Source organism: Etheostoma cragini, chromosome 10, assembly GCF_013103735.1.
Source record: "Etheostoma cragini isolate CJK2018 chromosome 10, CSU_Ecrag_1.0, whole genome shotgun sequence".
Taxonomy (NCBI): domain Eukaryota; kingdom Metazoa; phylum Chordata; class Actinopteri; order Perciformes; family Percidae; genus Etheostoma; species Etheostoma cragini.
In genome coordinates, this window is record NC_048416.1 from 13711048 (window position 1) to 13732029 (window position 20982).

A 20982-nucleotide genomic window follows, 5' to 3' on the forward strand; every position below is an offset into this window, starting at 1 on the left:
GTCTAATAGGAGCGGATTTTTGTGTGATCACATCTACTTTTTTGTTATGACTAAGAATGTTTAATAGAAACCTGCACCCAACAACACCCAGTTATGTAATTTCTGTGCACATGGTTACAGATATAAGAGTGAATACATTAGATTTCTTTAGACAAGGCACTGCCTCACAAAGCAGCTGGAACCTTTTTATTGGTATTTTGGCTTTGCATCATAGCCATAAACACAAACACAACTGGTCATATTCATAGGTCATTTTTTTTATATACTACAGACCGCCTTGTTCTGTTTGACTTGGAACTTTAAAATTGTTTCAGCAAGTGTTGTAAAAAATGCAAAAATGTTATAACTGTATTATGTTTATATATAACAAAACCTACATGGCTTTGTTTTTTTATATCACGTCCGTTATGTAACATCCTTTTTTTCCCACAGTTTGAGTTTGTGAGCGAGTGATGCGTCACCACTTCAGCTGTGCTCTACTGCTGCACTGACTTGAATGTAATGACTTCACAGTGAAAGTATTTGTTGGCTGTGTAGGCCCTACTTGCAAAACAGGGTGGATATCATGGACTATGATTCACTGGGCCGCACATTTGTCTGCAGCTCTTCTCTTGAAGAATGCTACCTCACCTGATTGTTGGAAAATTGTGAAGGAAAGTTTGTGCACTCGTGCAGAAAAAGAACTTGGATAGAGCTGAGCATGGGTCATAATTTCTCAACTGGTGAGTTCTTTCTCTGTTTTTGACACATCTTATACACTCCCTTTGCAATAACATGCTGTAGTATGCATTCTTTGCTTCTGATTTAATTACCATACAGCATGTCTCATTGAGAACTGAGTCACACCATTAAACTGGCTACACCATTTAGATTTTTTCATCAGATTCAAGCTGTAGATAGTATGCATGGAAGTGCAACCACTACACACTTTTTGGCAGATTTCTGTTTTTGTTAATAACAATAAAAATAATGTATACTTTGTTAATCCCACACAAGGAAATTACAGTTTAAACTTTGTTGTTATTATACACATAACACACAGGCCTGAACTAAACACACATGTTCAGTACCTGTACCTAATGGAGAGATGTCAGAGTGGGGGAGGCTACCCATAGAAAGGCACCCCGAGCAGTTAAGGGGATTGGTACCTTGCTCAAGAGCACCTTTGCAGTGCCCAGGAGATGATCTGCCACCTCTCCAGCTACCAGTTGTACCACCATACTTTGGTCCATATGGGGACTTGACCAGCGACCCTCTGGTTCCCAAGCCACCTGTCTACAGACTCAGCTATTGCAATTTGAATCGTCTTATTGTGACTATTTTACAAAACTAAAACATATTTGTAGTTGTAAACAATTACTTCCCTTTGTCTTCTCATGGCTCCACAGTGACCATCATGCTCCAGATGTGTGTCATGCTGTGCTGGGTGTCACTTGTCTTCTCCCAAACAAATTCCTTGCCCAAGAAAGGTCGCAACATCACCATCCACTCCTCCCAGCTGGTCTGCAGTCTGCCAGGCCCAGCAGGGCCTGACGGGAACCCCGGAGCCCCTGGATCACCAGGGGCCATGGGCCCCATGGGGCCGCCAGGGAAGGATAGCCCAGATGGGAAGGATGGAGAGAAGGGAGAAAAGGGAGATGGAGGTAGTTATTGACTGACTCTCTTCTACTGTAACGCAAACCCAGATGTTCTGTTTGGGCAAGTGGAGACCCTGGGCCCACAGACCTCCTAACATGGTCTCATCAACTTGATACTTTTCAACTTTTCCTAGTTAATTGAGAAGTGCTTTGAACTGATGACATGTTTTAGAAGTCTGCTACAGAGATACATTACTTCTGTTTGGGCTGTCAGAGACACCAGCTGTTAAATATACATACAAACATTTTCATTTAGCTCTATAAACCAAAATCTCCTCTCCTAAATCCAAAATCAATATCTATTAAGTCTATTCGGATTTCTGTTATTAGAGTTTGGGAACCATTTGTTAAAAGGACATCTCACAGGAATTGGACTTCACTGTTGATCCCTAACATAAGTGACATTACAATGTAGGACAACATACTCTACATTTCTTTGGATGTGAATGACTTTTTGACAAACAAAAATGACATATATTCTTTAATTCCTAGCCCATATGACATCAAAAAATAGTAATAATAATATCAATAATAATAACACTAAATGGTCATAGCCTTTACTCTCATTTTCCATATGCTGTCTGGGAATACATCAAATATTTTTATTTTTTAAATACAACAGTGGGGTATTTTGTACCCTCAAATTAAGGAAGTATAGCCACTGTCACCAAAACAAAGGTAAATGCATGTTAATGATCTATATCAGGGGCAATAAATTCCGTTAGGGCAAATTATAAACTGTGGTGTATAAAGTTGGATTAGGGAGCTCATCTAGGCTCTTCTGAGCTTTTGTTTTTAAAAGTTGTGCTTATTGTGCATGTAAAATTACAATGACTTATTATGCCTGTTAAATTACAAGCATACTGTCATCATTTCCAGGTGATCCAGGGAGGACAGGGAACCCAGGCAAGCCAGGTGTGAAAGGGCGTGAAGGTGTCATCGGCAAGGCTGGACCTAGAGGACTGAAGGGCCCACGAGGAGCACCGGGGGTAGCTGGAAAACGAGGACAAAAGGGTGAGCTGGGTGATGTGGGCCAGCCAGGAGAACAAGGAGGGTGTAACTGTGGCAGTGCGGCCCGATCAGCCTTCTCTGTGGCGGTGACAAAGAGCTACCCTAAAGAGGGATTGCCCATCCGCTTCAGCCGGATTCTGCTGAATGAGGGGAATCACTACAACGCCAGCAGTGGGAAGTTTGTTTGTGAGGTCCCTGGGGTCTATTATTTCACATATGATATCACTCTGGCAAATAAGCACCTGGCCATTGGGCTGGTCCACAACGGACAGTACAAGATTAAGACATTTGATGCAAACACAGGGAACCATGATGTAGCATCTGGTTCTACTGTTCTCCACCTGCAGCGGTCAGACCAGGTGTGGCTTCAGATCTTCTACTCGGAGCAGAATGGACTCTTCTTTGACCCTTTCTGGACAGACAGCACCTTCACTGGCTTTCTTATCTATGCTGACCAGGAATATCTCACTGAGGCTGATAGAAAAGCTAATGCTAAAGATGACAGTTAATCCTGATATATCTTTATTTTATTTTAATAATTTAACAAATTCTGATATCAAAATGTTAAGAACATTTGAAAAGATTGCTCCAGGTGGTCTTTAGTAACTTTATGTTGTTTAACTGGTTCTGACACCAGGGGGCACACTAGGAAAGAAAAGTCAACCATGGTGGGGGGAGGGTTGTGTTGTGGTCTATGTTGTGTTTTAGCTGCAGTATCCTTCATGGTGCTATGATACTGACAGTCTTTTTTTTTTTTAATTTCTCCAATAAGAATGATTTGCACTCGTTTGCACTTAGTTTAGATTGATCTTTGACTGAACGTTTTTAAATACACACAGACAACATATACTCATACTTGGCAGATAAATTAATATCTTGTTATTTTGATTTTGCAATGGGCCAAAGTTTATCACTGTGCACACAACATGTGTATGTTTGCCATGTGATGCCCTATACTTGATCCTGTAATTACTACATTTTTAACATACAGTGATGCATTTAACATTTGCCTTGACAAGTGGCTAATAAGTTCTGCAATCAATTTATTTCTTAATTTTTATTCTTTCCACATCACACTTGTGTATGTTGTACATTGAATCACAATTAGCTTCCAAACTAGTTGCAATGCCACAAAGTCATGCACCATTCAACACGTGAATGTGAAAAGAGCTTCCTATGCCAAATGCATACACTTCATTCTGCACAGTTTAAATCAAACATCCAAGTGAGGTAAGAATAAACTAAACACATATAGGAGTGGACTAAAAACATCTCATTAGACGGATCAAATATTGCATCTCAATGATTATTAATGATGGACATAGAAGCATTGTAGAACATGGATAAAAAGTAATTTGAAGAAGAATCAGACTCACTTTTTTGGGATTGATATTAGTATCATTCGCAAAATAATTTAAAACTTTAATTCTACTACTCATTGTTGTAACCTTTATGTCTTTGGTTAGCATTGTACGGAATTACCTCATAGCCTGTCCAAAATGTGAACTGGGTACTATGAGAAAAGGGCATTTTTGACTAACGGTCAAAAACAAGCAATCAAACTTTTGCTACAGAAGCTTGGTTCTACTGAAAAGTGTGTTATAATTATGTTAAGCTGAATACCAAAGTTATACAATCAATAATAACATACAGAATAAATAATGAAATAGAGATAAAAGATACAAATAATTAACACATAGTAGGCCTAGGCTACAAAAATATAATGAAACGTTTTCTGAACATGTGCGAGTGTTTGTAGTTTTTGACACTGACCTTTAAAGGACTACAACTCCCAGGTTGGAGGACGGCCCTTCACGTCGAGCGCACGAGCCTCGCACTGCAACAGCAGCAGCTGGTGCAACCCGAGGACGTTACTTTGTTACAGCGGAGCTACCGGGAGAGAAACGACGGAGCAAAACCTCTCGGAAAAGTATAAACAGTTGGGTGAATACGGCTCAACGAAACGCCTGTTGCCGGGATTAGGCGATGTGAGCTGTTTGATGAAATTGCCAGCGGATTTGGACGTTACGTTTTTTGCCGAAAAAAAAGAGGTCTTTCTCAAAGTTGAGCCGAAGAGGAGTTCAGGATGTCGGGCTGAGACAAAGGGGTCTGGGGGGCATTCCCGTCGGAGCGGTGAGTGGCACATGTAGCTAGCTAATAACCACCGAGATGAAAAGTTGACCAGTTTGTCGCCGTGTGTGAGAAATGAGGAGTTTAGTGTTAAGTTGTAAAGCAATGTGTTGTTTTTGTTTCAACGAGGCGAGTATTTGTGCTCTGTGGCCAGTTAACTTGTGTATCCCCTGTTTGGCCGCTGTCTCGTGGTGAAGACGCTTTTAAAATGAATACCAAAGTGTGAGCTTTGTAGTTAGCCTATTTGTCGTTGGAGGTGAACAACCACGAGAACATTGGCATTAGTGAAAGACGGCTATGATTCATTTGACCTACAGCGTGGTCGAGCGGGCATTTAACTGAGCCATTTAAATTTCCGAGCAGAGAAAATGGCCTATGCAGGGAAACAGACCTCTGCTGTGGGATTACTAAGGTGTCCATAAACTCAAAACGACTGTTTTTCTCAACAGTTTTTGATCGCCTTATTTTAGTTGTCAGTAGAAACACACGCATCTGGCTATTTGATCAAATCATATAATCCATTCAAATAAGAACATGTGCCGACTAACTTTAATTTAACTTCACTCTCCCGTGTATCAGATGGTTGTTTTGAAAATTTAACATTAAGTATTTCTCGCCACTCTCAGCCCAGCATGCCACCCACGTATAAAAAGTTTTTGAACTCTTTTTTTTTTTTAAATACATTTTGGGCACGTGTGTCTTGGCAGGTAAAACTTGATTCCTGAAACCTCCTCTGGATGGGAAAGATGGAGAGGGAGTTGCAATGGTGGAAAGGACAGCTAGCTGCAGATATCCATCAATCGCTCCGCATCAAGGTGAGTGTCATCATTGGGAATCTGTTGTTTTGTTGACGTTTACCCTGTTTTGAGTGTGACTGATTGACAAAGCCTGACATTTACATTGAGAAACCAATAAGTCTGTTTGGCCTTTTCATCCTCCAACAACCTGAGAATTACAGTGTGTTGCACTGTGTGTTATGATTAAAACAACAGACAAATAATTAAAGCAAAAACGATCAGGCAAATAATGACTAAGTCAATTCAAAAATGGCCAAAAAACACTGCCTCTGTCTTTTTTCTCTCTCTCTGCATAAGAAATTAAATATCTTTGGGTTTTTGACTGTTGGTCAGACAAAACAAGACGCTAGGAAATAGTAAAAATGGAACTGATAAGGGAAATGTGTAACATTTTAAAGACCAGTAGATTATTATGAAAATAATTTTATATTGCAGCCTTATGCAGTCAATATATTGACACGAAATGGAGAGAATTGTTTTGGTACTATTTCCTGACATTTTAGTGATGAAGACCAACAAGCCTGCACTGATATTCCACAGCAGCATATTATACACTACACAGTGTATTCAAAGTTGGAGAGAAATTATAATTACATGTTACTGTTGTCTATTTTAACATGATCTAAATTAGATTACATGGAGGAGTTAAGGCTCATTAATTGAAAATGTCTTAATTAACCTCGAAGCGTGATCATATTTCTTCCCATGTGTCACTTTAATGGAGACATCTGTCATTCGACTGGCATCTTTGGACTGGGACTCTGCTGCCAGCGTCGCGCTGAGGGAGATGAATACGGATCAGGTTTTAGATATCAGGTGCCTGAACGTACCGGTGATTGCATAAATGTGTAGAATGAGGACTGTAGTGGGTCAGATCTTTGTGAGCCCTACATATGATTCATTCATTTACACGCAGTTTACTCATGCTGGACAGAGTGTGACTCAGAGTGAGACATCAATTAGACTGAAAATCTGCACGCAGAGCTGGAAACTAAACAACACACCCACTCTTTTCTCATATACTATAATGAGAGAGAGAGAGAGATAGTTGGGTCTAATGTCAGGCTTGATTGCCCTATATCAGCTTTTTGGTAAAATCCCAAGTAACATACTTTTATCACAGTATGATGCAATGCCCTTATTGTAAATGCTGTGAAGTTGTGTATTGTGAATTGAGAAATGCTTTAGACTTAAACGGATTAGATTGCATTGCTTTATTCCGGCACCTGTAACAGCCAACATATTGTTTGTTTGTCTCTGTTTTAACACACAGGTCTGTCAGACCGTTTAAGAACAGTGTGTTTTTCCAGCTTCTTGTTATCTTTTGATTGTGTAACTCAGGATTATGGCTACAATTAATGATTATTTTAGTTATTGAATAATCTTCTGATTACTTCCTCGATTAATCGTTGGAGCTCTTCTCACGATGCATGAAGATAGGTTTTCCAGAAGGACGATCTTTTCTTGTCTCATATAAAGGCTTGATTCCCCCCCTTCTACGAGCTTACATTCACTTCTTAACATAACAGCAGAGTGTCCTGGTGCTCTATTAAAGGCTGAACTACTTGTACTTAAGGAATGAAGTAGAAAGCTCTCCGACCCAATCACGGTCTCATTATTATAACCAACGTTTGATTATCAAATAATCACTTAATTCATTTGTCAAGTAAAAACTGCCTTAGATTTACTTGGTCCTGCTTCTCAACTGTAAGTATCTGCTGCATTTCTCTGATCTACCTGTTATGTTTTAGTGTTGGTCTACTCTTGGGCAAAACAATAGGCCAGCAACTAATTATTTTCAATACTGATTTTTTTTCTTTTCTTCTTTTTTTCTGGATTAAACAATTTATCATTTGGTTTGATAAAATCTTTTGATGACTGTATGTTTTCAGATGTGGGTAAACTGAAAGCACAGTAAGATTACATGGAAAGGAATGGTGAAATGAGTGTCAGAGCTGTGTGTAAAAAGGCCTTCACACAGTATTCACATTTCCTGCATGGCGCCTGCTCCCCCATGGTCTCATCCAGCCTTAATGACGTCTGCTGCAGTGGTAGTGCCCTGATGTGGGAGATAGCAGTGGTGTGTAGCATGTGGCAAATTATCAGACATGCAAATCAGGCGGAGGCAGCTGTGGAATCCTTAATTATGGTGCGGGTCCCCCACAAAGGCACCTTCTCCACCCCACACAGAACCCCCCGCAGCCCCTCCAGACTCCAGCAGCCCCCGCACCCTTCACATCCACCCCCATTCTCCTGCTGCCCTTGTACCCCCAGACAGACAGATGGACCAGAGGCTGAAGCAGTGGGAGGAGAGGAGAGTTTGGGGAGGATTGGGTGGTATGGTCGGTTGTGGCACCGGGGGTGGAGTGGCTATATGTGGATTTGGGAGGGGGTTACTGTTTATTTTAAAATGCCATTGAAGTGTCAGTCTGAGCATCATTGCTGTTTTGGTTTAGCTCGAAATGTTATTTTTGCTTAAACTTGAAAGTGAGAATTGTAATATTTTAAGTATTAAAGGTAGCATGCGTTTCTGAGTTCCTTTTCTGAAACGCGTCATGCGTTAAAGCCACATTGGAACTGTTTAAGTCAGCCAAAAGTCAGGGATGTTCCTAAACAATAGTCCAGACATGGTGTGGATGTTTTCTGTATTTCCTCTCTCATATAAGGACCCCTCACTGTTTGAATTCAAGGAGATTAATATAGCAATCCGTAATCTCTTATTAAATCCAATCCAAAAGCCCTTGTTTTTATTCCGATTCACAGAGAGCAAAAAACATTTTTGTTGTTGTTGATATAAGCAGCTTAAAGACAGATCAAGTATGTGCTGTAAGTCTGCACTTTCAGAACTAAATGTTAGTTGCTCACTCTGAGGTACATTTTAAAACTGGATCTTTTTGCTCTCCTGTTTTCTGTATCTGATTGTAAAGAGACCCAAGGCTGATTCAATGCTAATGCCCCCAAGTGTCTTCCTTTCAGTTTGAAACACATGCAGCTAATTGAACATGAATAGGAGATGTGCTAGGGGTGAAACCTACTCCTATCTACTACTCAACCTCTACTGGAGCACCCATGCCCCCCCCACCAAACACACACACACCCACCCACACACACGACTACCCACAGCCCATTGCTCAGAGAACCCAATGAACCCAGAATGACCCAAATTAGCTCCTCTTCTTTGCAGCGATGGTGAATTAAATGAAATTGAAATGAGGCTGAAGCATAATCACGAATTTTTGTCGGTAAAGGGGCTTTTATTCCCAGAGTATTTTTAGACACATCAGCTCTCCTGACAGCAGTTAAACCCAGTCAGCAGGATACATGCATGGCTCACTGTTATTACGCATGTACTTTACAACCCCTTCATTTCTCCACTGCTTCTTCCTTCACTGCTTCTTCCTTGCTCCCCCCCCCCCCCCCCCATCATTTGCGTCTTCCTTCACACCTCTTCTCTTTTCCCTCTCCAGGAGCTGAAGCTGCCGGTCTACCGAGCTCACTCTCCGCAGATTGGCATGCGGCGGTACTTTGCGGACTTGTTGGCCATTCTGAGTAATCGCTACCAGCTATGCCCTACAGCGCGTCACCTGGCCGTCTACCTACTGGACTTGTTCATGGACCACTATGATGTGGCTGTCAAGCAGCTCTATGTCATCGCCCTCTCCTGTCTGCTCCTAGCTAGTAAGTCCGTTTTCTAGCTTTCCACCTTGTCCCCTAAATCCATCTGACAGGTGTTTTGCTTGACAAGAAGAAACATTATTATGTGGTTTTTAAATAAATGTTTGTAAGACTTAGATGTGTTTAAACTGATATATTGGAAACTTAATTTCTTTTTATCTAAAACTAAATCTACTATAGAGATATCTTTACTAAGATAAAAAAGCAGTGTATTTTTTTTCTGTAAATTTAGAGAAAAGAAATACTCCGCTTTTTTGCAGAAGGGCTACATTGGAAAATGTCTGTGCTAAGCAAGATATTGTGACTGTGGTTTATGCACAGATGGCACAAGGTGAAATACTTCCTGCAACAAGGCTAATTTAAGTTATACTCCAGAGACCATGATGGCATTTTGTCTTTCAGCTCCACTTTTCAGACTGATCTTATAGTCTTTGTCAACGGTTAACTGTAGCTGCAATGTTTGTTTGCAAAACACAGAGCAAGGTTTCCATTGTGGAAGGATGAGTGTCTCATTGTTTTAGGAGAAACTGGCATTACTCGTGTGTCTGCACAACTACATGTATTGATACTGGCTTCAACAACATGTCTGGGGCTGCTGTGTGTGTGTCCCATTCAGTCACTTAGAGATGAATAGTATCACACATGCCAAGGTCTAAATGTCCTTTAATCAAATCTGGGATTTTTTTTTTCTTCTACCCCTCTGTCATTGAAAATGTGATTTGTTGCAGAGGACAGCTTCCCCACTCATACAAATCCATTTTGTCTTCAGGCTAATTCTCTAATGGCTCTTTTCTCTGCGATCAGCTTGAAGTTTTCAGACCTTGGTTGGCATAACGCTGAGTAAGACATTTTAGGTTCCAATTAACTAAAGGGAAGCACGCAGTTTAAGATGAAAGTATGGTCAATGCCTAAAAACTAAAAAGTCATGTAGCCATGCCCCTAAGACATCCCCTGCTTTTATTGTCAATTTTAAAATAAATGGGACCCTAATTTACAAAATTAACATTATGCTGTATTGAAGAAGACTTAAAATTTATGATTAAGGCAATAAACACGTCATGAAAATGTTGGAGGTAATAAATTAAGTGATAAGTGTTTTTTTTTTCCAAAGTCTTCTATAGAAACTGACTTATTTTTGCAGCCAGTGGAGTTGCGTCTCCAGTAGTAGCAAATGGGCAGAGCTTGGAGGATAGACAGGAAAGGGAGGTTGGAAAGTATTGACAGACGTACTAAGGAAATGGGATTTGTTAACAAAAATGTAAATAAGTAAATACTACCCAGAGTACAGAAGCCTTCTGTTGACATTATACATTACTGTTCACTAGATTTCCTTACAACCAGCCTTGTCTTTAAAATTGCTGTCTGACTGAAGAGATACTTGGTGATCGCACAGTGCAGCTTTAAAACATTCAAGTTAGAGTTTTGGATATAAATTCCCTTTCAAGACTGTTGACTGCTTGATGTTATTCTTTGCTTTGCTTGTGAGTGTTTCTGCAGCAGTGATAACTAGTAACCAACAAAAATGATTCTCTCCTGTGAAATATAACATTTTGTCTTTGTGTGTGTTCTGTGTAAAGTTCCAGGTATGGAACTCATTCTGCCCCTGCTGATGCATGGTGCAGGTTGTGGTAGTTATTAGTGTCTCTCTGTGTCTGTCTTGTGATTAACAGACTGTGAGGTTTTCTGTACATTAGTGTAGCCCTTGGTATCATGGGTAATTAGACTAATGATGCCGTCTAAGTGGGAGTCTGGAATAGGGCCCGCTCACTTGGGAGGGCTCTGTGTATGCATGCATGCGTGTGTATTTGTAGTCGCGCACAGGCCATGTTTGCAATCAGAGTAGTCTCTGTGGTGGATTAAATTTGAATATGAGACTTGAAAGGTTTTATCTAAAAGCAATCTCATGAGAATCCAGGAATAGCTTTGACAGTTTGTTCGAGTGTTATAAATATTATTAAGCCAAACTGGTCAGAGGTTCTTCTGTTCTCTAATAGATTAATCTGGGTTTCTATTGCATCTTTTGATTGTGGCTCAGATAGTCAGGCTCTCTTCTCTTCTGCCTCTGACTTCTCCAGGACTCTAGTGAGTCTCTGCCATGATTGATGAAGGCTTGAAAGGGGGTTTGATTCAAAGTTGTCTTGGGTTTTTATCTGTCCTGAGGTGCTTTGGAATCTGGCCTAGTTATTGAACGGCCTCCCCATGTCCAACTGCCTGCCTCTGACAGGCACATACATTGTTTTTCTTTAAATAAAGGATTCTGCTTTCTGCACTTGGTTAATTAATCACTACCTTTTTGTGCCTCTCAGCAGTCACCCTTAATCCTGTTACTCTTTTTTGTCTGTGTGTGTGTATGTGTGTGTTCTCATGGATGATCTCTTAATTTGCAGGAATGAGATAATAGTCAGTTTTTCAATGTTATTGGCTGCTGTGTTGTTTAGAGATCTCACCTTTTTTACACTAGTTACTCCAAGAAACCAAAATAATGTGAATTTCAGTGAAGACTTTGTGTACTGCATGTTTCTATTTAAGTAAGTCTACATCCCCAAACTTAGTTTCCATTGTGTTACATTCCATGAAGTCCTGCAGTGATCACATCCGTCTTCCTGGCAGGTCAGGGTCCCTGAAGTCAGAGCTCTGCATACTGCAGCTATCAGTTATGGTAAATGACATCATGGACATGCCTCTGTTGCCAGCAAGTAAACCTGGTCACAATGTTTTACTCTTCATTTATATATTTATAGTTAAGTTTATTGTTTGGCACTTGATTTTGATCATTCAATGCTTGGTGTATTTCTGCATCATGTTCTTGTTGAAACTTGATTTGAAACTAGATTTAATCGATCTTGTTCAGTGAATGCTCTCTCACCAAAAAATAAAAGCGCATAAACGCACAAGAAGCTCACTTATATTGACAACGCGGTGCACTTAAATAGACCTCGAAGCCCGGGGGTTGGGAGGTACTGTGTGCTAAGGGGCACCTGCCATATGCTCTCCGACTCAGGCCTCAAACAAAAGCCCATCAATGCAAGCAGGACAGCCAGCCAGGCTACCAGACCCTTCCCAGAGAGGGGGAGGGGCGCAGAGGCTGAGGGGTGGAGGTTGTATGTGTGTGTGTGTGTGTGTGTGTGTGTGTGTGTGTGTGTATGTATGGGGGAGATTTGCTGGGAGCTAATATTGCTAAATGAGGAGATGGTTGCTGTGGAAACCTTGTGGTGAACTCAATCTATGATTTTTTTTTTTGTGTGTGTTTGTGTGTGTGATTATAAGAAACATTCACATTAAGGAAAACATTGCAGAATTCCCAATTGAAAAGGGCACTGCTCTACACCAACCATTTAACCGACTGGGCTCTGGCAGTGTCCTTTTACATTTCGCCGCCGGCTCTGTTTTCCCTTCGTTCTCTCACCTTGTCAGGGACAGCCAGTCCTGGGACAGGGCGGCCAGTAAAAGCAGCCCCATATCCCTGGGGGGTTGGGCAATGAGTGGAGCGATACTTCAAAGGCAGGTTTGTTGCTGATGTTAAACAGGGTAGAAAGGGAGGGAGAGGTAGTGGCCTGCAAAATGGGACATGTTAGAACTGAACCACCCAGCAGGGTGCCCTGAAATGTAGATTAGTGGGGAACCCACATCCCCCTTTATCCCTCTCAGAGGTTTGACAATAATTTCGATTGAACTGTTGTCATGTGTGGCTCCCATAATTAAAGAAATTATGTAAAGATGTATAGATGGGTTAGAAAAAGTTAATATCATTCATTAGCTACCAAGGCACCAGTTCACCTTTTGTGTTCTGGTCTGTAATTGTAATGTATGAATGTTTGAATTAAGTCATTTTTCGTATTTTGTTGTGTAATGCCTAAGGCTCTGTTTGCCCACACACACTCCCTGTGTCAGCCCTTCTCACCCGTACGGCAAGGCGTTTCACACCCCCAGTTATTGGATTCCCCCAAAACACACCACACACACTCTCACACACACACAAATACACAGGGCTGGGTTTCTAATTCACCCAGGCATTAGCATCAGGGGTCAAGGGTCAGCCCGGGTCTACATTGTGAGAACTGTTGGGGCCAGGGGTGGAAACACGGAGGTTCTGCAATGTGCTGTGAACAATTTCACACTCCCAATGAAAGATGAACCTGCATATAAAAGGAGTTTAAACAGCAGAGGAAATTCCTCCATGGCGGTCCAGTGGAGGAGAAAAAGAAGTAAACAATGAGGAAGAAAATTAAGATTTCCCTAAGTGTTTTTTTCCCACTTAACTCTTTATTAGCAAAATAGTGTCTATTTTAAATAGCAGTATATTTTTTTATTGGATTAATTTGTGGCTCCGCTACAATGTGCTCATTTTGAGTCTTTGATTTCATTTTTTCCAATTTTGCTTCCAGTTATGATTCTCGTTTCAAGAAATGTTAACTTTTCCATTTGGAAAATGGAGTCAACAATTACTAGCCGCTGGTGCTGTGTTACGTGTGGTAATCCAAACGGTCTGAAAGCATAAAATTGATTGTGCTCACCATACGTTTACATTTTTATATTTTAATGGAGGACTGATCAAAATGGACTGGAATTACATGACATCTTCAAACTGAAGAGCAACAGAAATGGAGGCCTTTGTCTCTGTGTGAGAATGCAGCTCTCAGGTTTCTTGCCCCTATCACTCTAAATCCCTCCCCACCTCCACCTCTTCCCCCAACAGCACACCTGAGAGGAGGCCCTGCATCCCGGCCTTACCTCTCCCTAACCCCTGACCTCTTAACTTCTCCTTGTTTGCTTGGCCTTCTCTCATCATCGCCGTCCCCTGCGGGTGCCGTCAGAAGGGATAATTGTTCTTTCAGTTGCAGTGTATGGAAAGGTAGTTGGTGTAGATAAAAAGGAAGCTGTTTTTTCTTCTTCTTCATCAGTCTCTTTCCTGCTCGCTGATTTAAGATAGGGTCGTTTAGCCGCCTGCATTCCAGTTAGACTCTCACAGGAGAGGAATGCACCATCTTCTCTCAGGCCGCATTCACAGTGACAACAGCAAAATAGTACAAGAGGCTGGATTGGGGTTTTTTGGTCCAAGGTATCAGTGAGAAGATCAAACACAATCAGAAAGTTTAATGGCGTACCAAACACCAATACACTAAATGAAGGTTTATATTTGTTTGAGGTAGGATTGTACATGTGTGCTTTTGATGCAAACAGTAAAATAGTGCAATACTACAAGATATTAAAATGGGTAAGTCTACTTTCATGTTTATGGTTGACGAGTGCAGTATGTGGAAAATGTTTCTAATATGAAGTATTGAAAACTATCAAATCTTTTTTTTTTTATGTACGTGTTCTTGGAGCAGATATTTCCTTATCTAAATATTAAATCAGCTAATATCATTCTGCATTCAGACAATGTTTGGAATGAGACAAACAAATTCTTTGATAAATGTGGCATAAATGGCTGGGGAAAAAGGGTTCTGTAGTTTATGTTCCTCAAACTTAAGTAGTGAAAAGAATTATGTTGCTTTCAGTACAGAAAGTCTTATCACTACAGCTGAAACACAATCGGCAGCTGTTTTTATAACTGATTTTATCATATTTTTGAAGGTTTATTTTGTAAGTATTCTTTCAGGTTTCATCCCTCTGTGGTGGACCCGTTGCTGTGCTAACTCATTTGAGTGAGACCACTGTTTTGTCATACAGGCTGTGATACACACAGGAGTTCTTTTTAAAAGTAAGTCAAACTGGTTTGTGGCTCTAATCATACTGTATTAGGTCCTTCTGAAGTTGCGTTATTTTTTATTTTCAAAGCTTTTGGACATCCCATGTCTCACGTGCCTGGTCACCCACAGTAGTAAACCAGAGGAGTAATCACAGAGCACAATGAGGAGATGGACTTGCTCAGTGTCTCTCAAGATCAAAGAAGCTGGGGTTGTGTGGAGATTGGGGGCATTGATGGTGTTTTATGGCAGCGTCTGTGTGGACATAGCAGTCTAGTAGCAGACAGAGTACTGATCTACAGGATATGAGGGGGAAAGAATGGGGCAAGTGTGGACTGGGCTGTGGAAAGGCCCTGGTGGGTGTAATCAGCCCGTTTCACAGTGCTTCCTGTTCTGCTGGAGAGATCCCATTATTGCCTCTCTGCTAATTAACCCTCTGGCCTATTGGGCTGCAGATCCCCCACACCCCTCCCATCATGCTCTCTCAACCATTCCCTCTCTCTTCCTCTCTCCTGCCCGGCCTAATGGTGGGTCGCAACATTAGTGGTAAAACTCGCACTCAGTAGGAAGACACCCCTCTCACTGGGACATGGGCGTAAAGAGGTAAATGAGGTCCATGAAAGACACTGCAGACAATTTTTGCTTGGAGTATCCACTTATAACTCCAGCTCGGGAAATTCAATAAAGCCCCTACTTTTAATGTTTGGTTGCCGTGGCTTCAGATTAGAAGCCTCAAAAAACCCCGACAGAAGTGTTTTTGTGATTTCCAACTGGAGGCATATTTTGACAAAGCTGATACTCACTAAAAAATTCTACATAGTGGATATAATGGCAAGTAATTACACAACGACAAAGTGGCACTTTGTCAGCAGGCAGTAGTGTATGCAGTGTTTTCCCTAGGTTTGTGAAAGACTTAGGTGCACTTATTTGGGGGGGGTGGGGGGGTAAGTAATAATACTTTACTTTGCATCCCCCTTTTTGCAATTACAAACAATACCCACCCATTTAATGAATGATTAATAACATACTACAATGTCATTGTAAAAAGGTTATGAGGAAAAGTGTTTATTAATGTAAAGTATTTGTCAGCAATTATGACCTTTTAAAAAAGAGTTGATTCACTAAATTGGATTTGGAAAAGCTTTTGCAGAATCAGCTGACGTAGCAAACATTCAGCACGTGAGCGACCAGCTGCTTTGTTGTCGGCCCCTAGTCTGATATTCCCATAACGTGTCTTTGTCTCTGAAAATCAGGAAACATGACCAATACAAGGTGACATTAAAGAACAGTTACAACTTACACTATCAAAACAAATTCCTGAAGAACACTCTATTATTCTCTCTTCTATACATGGGTCAGATTACCTGTATTCGGTCTGCAACCTCTACTTCTTCTACTGTATTTACCAGCGGATTACCGCCATGCATAGCCTATAGCACCAACTTCTGAAATTTCTATTCCTTCTTTGCGTCATTTTCAATGTTCACTATCATTATCAAGAATAGCTGTAAAATGTTTTATCTAAACAATTACAATTACAATTATCGGTCTGTAAATCATTGTTGTGTTCTAGAATATTTATATCGGCCTCAAAAAATCCAATAAAGGCGGAGCTATAATTATCAGTTCCTTTGTAGTTCTACCAGTCCCCACATCGTCCTACTAGAAGCTGTGTGTAGTTAAGGCTCATGCTTTTTAGAGGTAACCTGACATCTCCTCGCCCTCATTCTTTAAGTTTGAGCAGAGGAGGCATGTTGGACCCGTGGATTAAAGGCAAAGTCACCCCTTTTCATTGGCCACATGGACCCCTGAGGCCTTGTGGCTGTTGCCATGGTAAAGAGGATGTCTTGGGATGGGGAGGGGGCTCACCATAATGGCACTGCTGTAATGTCTGGAGTGAGAGAAACAGAAAAACAGGGATCTAGCTGACTGTTTTATTTCATAGAAAGTGTGACTTGTGTAATCCACAGTAAGTGGCCCTACACTCAGTAAGCTTATTGTGATGTTTCCTTATTAGTGTAATAGCTTCACTTTATAGCCAGATGTTCAGTAGTAGTTGACTTAATTGCTAATGCTTAGCAGGCGCTGGTTAGGTTTTTCTGTAAACTGGAGTAAAGCTCTTTAGTGCTGACCAAAAACCTGCTCCATGTTGCTACAGATGATGATAATCATTGTATCGTTGTATAGATCTATTGTCAGCCCACATCAAGATGACTGGTTTGAACTTTGGCTCTGAACATATACTATTTTCTGTTGAAGTTTTCCTTGCTCCTTATTTTCTAAAGCTAGTTCATCCATTTCAAGGGATTTTATTTTTTAATATGATCCTTGAAAGAGATTAAGTTGGTTTCCAGTTTGGCTAATTGACATAATTGTTAATAAGTGTAACCCAAGTGGCTTTGATTTACAGTAAATTATTAAATAAATTAAGTTACAATACAATAATTATTGACAATTACTAAATAAGTTAAATAAATTAGCTGAAATTACTGATTACTTTTTTTAAATTAATCCATTAAATGTGTATAAAAAGTCAGTGAAAATGCCTGTTACATTTTCCCAGAGCCCAAGGTGACGGGGACATTGTTGTAGTTTTTTTTCTTTTGTTCGACCGAGAGTCTAAAACCCCAAATGTTTCACTTTTTAAAGATATACAGAGTAAAGCTGCTCTCACATTTGAGGAACTGGAATATGTGCCATTTTTGCTTGATAATTGACCTAAATAATAAATTGTATGTAAACATTGTTATTTTTTTGGTCTATTTTGGATTGTTTTAGCTCTGTAAAAATCATTTTCATGGGAATGGGAAGTCTGTCTTTGCTTGTCGCCTCAAACTGTCATAATATGTGAATTGCACTAAACACTGTTTAGTAACCTCACTGCATTTCTTCCTTCATTTCCAGGTAAATTTGAGGAGAAGGAGGACCGCGTTCCCAAACTGGAGCAGCTGAACTCTCTGGGATTTATGTGCAGCCTGAACCTGGTTCTCAACAAGAAGGATCTGATCAAAATGGAGCTTCTGCTCCTCGAGACCTTTGGCTGGAACCTGTGCATGCCCACACCTGCCCACTTTATTGACTACTACCTCCATGTCTCGGTGCAGGAGGGAGACCTATACAACGGCTGGCCCCTCTCCTCCCTCTCCAAGACCAAGGCTTTCATGGACAAATACACTCACTACTTTCTGGAAGTCTCATTGCAAGGTGGGTTTGCGAGGAGAAAGGTGAACTGGACTTTGCTTCAATGTTTGTTCCAGAGGTGTTGGACAGGAATTTATTAGCTTGGCGGTATAAGTTGGATCAAATAATTTACCAAACTCTTATCTCTGGGTTTTTCTAGACCATGCCTTCCTGAGTTTCCGACCGTCCCAGGTGGCCGCTGCATGTGTGGCAGCATCTCGTATTTGCCTTCAGATTTCCCCAAGCTGGACGACTGCTCTGCATCTCCTAACAGGCTACACCTGGGACCACCTCACCCAGTGCATTGAGCTCATGCTGCTGTAAGTCACACACACACACACACACACACACACACACACACACACACACACACACACACACACACACACACACACACACACATATACATACACACGTGCGCACACACACACACACACACACACACACACACACACACACGTGTCAAGTAGAGATAAAAGTTGTAACAAAGAACCAGGCCTGCAGACACACCTCTTGAACTGTAGTGGGCAACTCATGGTAGATGACATTAAGGCCCCAACTCTATATTTTTGGTTGCCATGGTTTTGGATTAGAAGGTAGCTGTGCTTAAACCAATGGAGGCTTATGTTTGTATCGTCTGACAAAGCCTGTCCATCTGATAATCCCAGCTGATTAGCCTCAGTGCTCTGCAAATTGACAACTGTAATTAAGTTGCACATATTTGGTCCGCGGATGTGTGTTTATTTGTGTGCATGTTTAAGTGTAATTGTTTGCACACCTTCACTCTAATTGTGTGGGAATAAAAAGGATTGGTACGGACCAAAGTCTCTGCCCCATTAATGGGTTTTTCTACGCAGTCACCTTTTACTTTGCCCTCTTCCTCCAGTGCAAGGATGGGTTTAGTTCTAATTCAGTTGCTTGGATAGCTGTTAATTTATTTCTCATCTTTTTTCCATGTACCTTTTCTTTCAACAGTGCTCATGACAATGACGTTAAGGAAGCCAACAAGACCAAATCCATTCCTCCTCATCGGGCCTCCTCTCTGCACTCTCATCCCCAGACCTCTCACCTCTCTCCAGTGTCAGCCCTCCAGAGACCAGCGTCTTCCTCCTCCTCCACCTCCTCCACACCACAGCTGCTCTTTCAGCCGGATGCCTTCACACACCTTTCCCAGCATTCCCCGTCCCTGTCCCAGCTGCAGGCGCTAGCGGACTCCCAGGCTTTGGGGCCTATGGTGAACATGTCTCAGGACTTCCTTCAGAGCCACAGGATGGGTCTCCTAACAGCGACTCCTTCCATGACTCCTGGGGTTGGGTTCCCCTCATACCCAACCCTGACCTCTGGTCTCCAGCCGGGGACTCGTGCGCTGCCACTCCAGGGCCCCATTTCTGTGCAGATGGCCCTTGCCGGAGAGCCCCGCCACTGTCTGAGTATGGCCTACAGTGGGGGCTACCTGGGGGCTCATCACACTTTCACAGCGGGCTGCTTTGACAGGTGACGCCAGGAGACGGAGAGAGAAGACAAACCCCTGCGGGAGTGCACTGCTATGCTTCCGACCCAATTCCCTACCCCAAAATATCCTTTCACAGACCTTCACTCTCTCTCCGTCAGCTCTGCAACTTCTTCAGCTTGTCCAACTCCCCCCACCCTCACACAGAGACGCCTCAAACGCAAGCAGAGATCCAAAGGCAAGACAGACCCAGTGGAAGTTATCACACTGACATGACAAATGCTCCTCCACCTTGAAATACTGAGGCATTGCAAAAATGTTATTGCCATATTCTGAACTGGTTTTATAAATCTGTGTTATTATGATCATCACTGTGGATGAGATGAAAGCAGCAGTGTGACCCAACACCCACCTCATTCAGTGCCTGTTCTCAGTCCTGTAATAACTGAGACTTTTTTAGAAGTGCACAGTTCACAAAGTATGAGTGATGAGGATATCTTGCTGCTTGACATGATTTTCTTTTTTTCTTAATTTCTAATTCCAAAAATTGAACCCTTTTTTTATTAGCGAGGAATATTTGGCTGGTGTTTTTTCTTGAGCCACCATTTGAGAGAGAAAGAAGAAGAAGAAATAGAGACTTATCGCGGCCTTTGAGTTGGGAGCGTCAGCAAGTGTTGATCTAAGTCCTGCAGTCTCTGTTGGAGCTGAAGGGCCCCTCTGGGAATTCCTCACCAGATAAACCCTCGGAGGGGACGAAGAATTAATTGTTTTGAGCACAGCAGGTGAAGTCCGCAGCTGTAACACGTCTGCTGTGTTTCGTTTTTTCCTTTCCTCCTCTCTGCCCTCGTCATCTCTTCCCTCCCATCTCCAAAGTCGAGCCTCGTGACAGAGCCATCACACACCCGGGTGAAAATGTGTTTGTCTGGCAGCTGCAGGCTTTGTCGTACTAAAGTTTTAATTTCAGTGTCCCCGGCACCGCTCAAAGAATTGAACACAAACGGATGTGACTGGACCAGCACGGTGAAGGAGACGTGGACGTTGTTAGTCTGTTGTACATATGAATTGCTGCTGCCTTCTTATGAACTGTTGGTTCTGTGTCTGTTAATGACTCCAATGTTTACATGAACCACTAAGTATCAGGGACTTGAACAAGATTACTTGAATATGATGCCATTGAAACATGCCATAGCTTTTATTTATGATGACCTGTTTCTTTCCTTTTTCATTTTTTGTTTGATATATTGTAGCTTTTTATACCAACTTAGAAACGCACCATTGATTACGTATGGTTTTCTTTGTCCCTGTTCATAGAAATTGTTTATTCAGGCTCAGGTTTCAAGGCTGAAACTAGCGGCCTTCCCATTATTCTGTGCTATTATGCTTTAAGGTGGATGCTACTGCAGCGTCTGGGG

General features: G+C 41.6%; 3 protein-coding genes across 4 annotated transcripts in view; 2 read left to right on the plus strand and 1 right to left on the minus strand.

The window, feature by feature from the left end:
* The first annotated feature begins 432 nt into the window (after positions 1-432).
* On the plus strand, positions 433-3722 carry c1qtnf2 (C1q and TNF related 2). Its single transcript, XM_034883191.1, has 3 exons — positions 433-722; positions 1389-1643; positions 2517-3722. Exons 1-3 carry the CDS (start codon positions 701-703, stop codon positions 3155-3157), a joined length of 918 nt encoding a protein of 305 aa, XP_034739082.1. The 5' UTR covers positions 433-700; the 3' UTR covers positions 3158-3722.
* A 699-nt stretch (positions 3723-4421) lies between these two features.
* ccnjl (cyclin J-like) overlaps positions 4422-20982 on the plus strand; it is a 34857-nt gene continuing 18296 nt past the window's right edge. Inside the window, exons 1-6 of one of the 2 annotated variants that reach the window (XM_034883189.1) lie at positions 4422-4781; positions 5486-5593; positions 9043-9253; positions 17845-18144; positions 18281-18440; positions 19096-20982. The exon at positions 19096-20982 is cut by the window's right edge and continues 253 nt beyond it. In XM_034883189.1, coding sequence (XP_034739080.1) covers positions 5516-5593; positions 9043-9253; positions 17845-18144; positions 18281-18440; positions 19096-19618 — 1272 coding nt within the window. In that variant the 5' untranslated portion in view covers positions 4422-4781; positions 5486-5515 and the 3' untranslated portion in view covers positions 19619-20982. The remainder of the gene's footprint in view (positions 4782-5485; positions 5594-9042; positions 9254-17844; positions 18145-18280; positions 18441-19095) is intronic. The other variant, XM_034883190.1, reaches the window with a different exon arrangement.
* Positions 9002-20982, minus strand: part of LOC117951480 (gastrotropin-like) — a 20007-nt gene continuing 8026 nt past the window's right edge. The window contains exon 5 of the mRNA XM_034883194.1: positions 9002-9034. The gene's annotated coding sequence lies outside the window, so the exon portion shown is untranslated. The remainder of the gene's footprint in view (positions 9035-20982) is intronic.

Bases quoted from the DNA above. Each gene is read 5' to 3' on its own strand.
- c1qtnf2 (XM_034883191.1), top strand. From the start codon at position 701: ATGGGTCATAATTTCTCAACTG. The intron at 723-1,388 runs GTGAGTTCTTTC...ATGGCTCCACAG, and splicing joins GGGTCATAATTTCTCAACTG to TGACCATCATGCTCCAGATG. The intron at 1,644-2,516 runs GTAGTTATTGAC...CATCATTTCCAG, and splicing joins GGGAGAAAAGGGAGATGGAG to GTGATCCAGGGAGGACAGGG.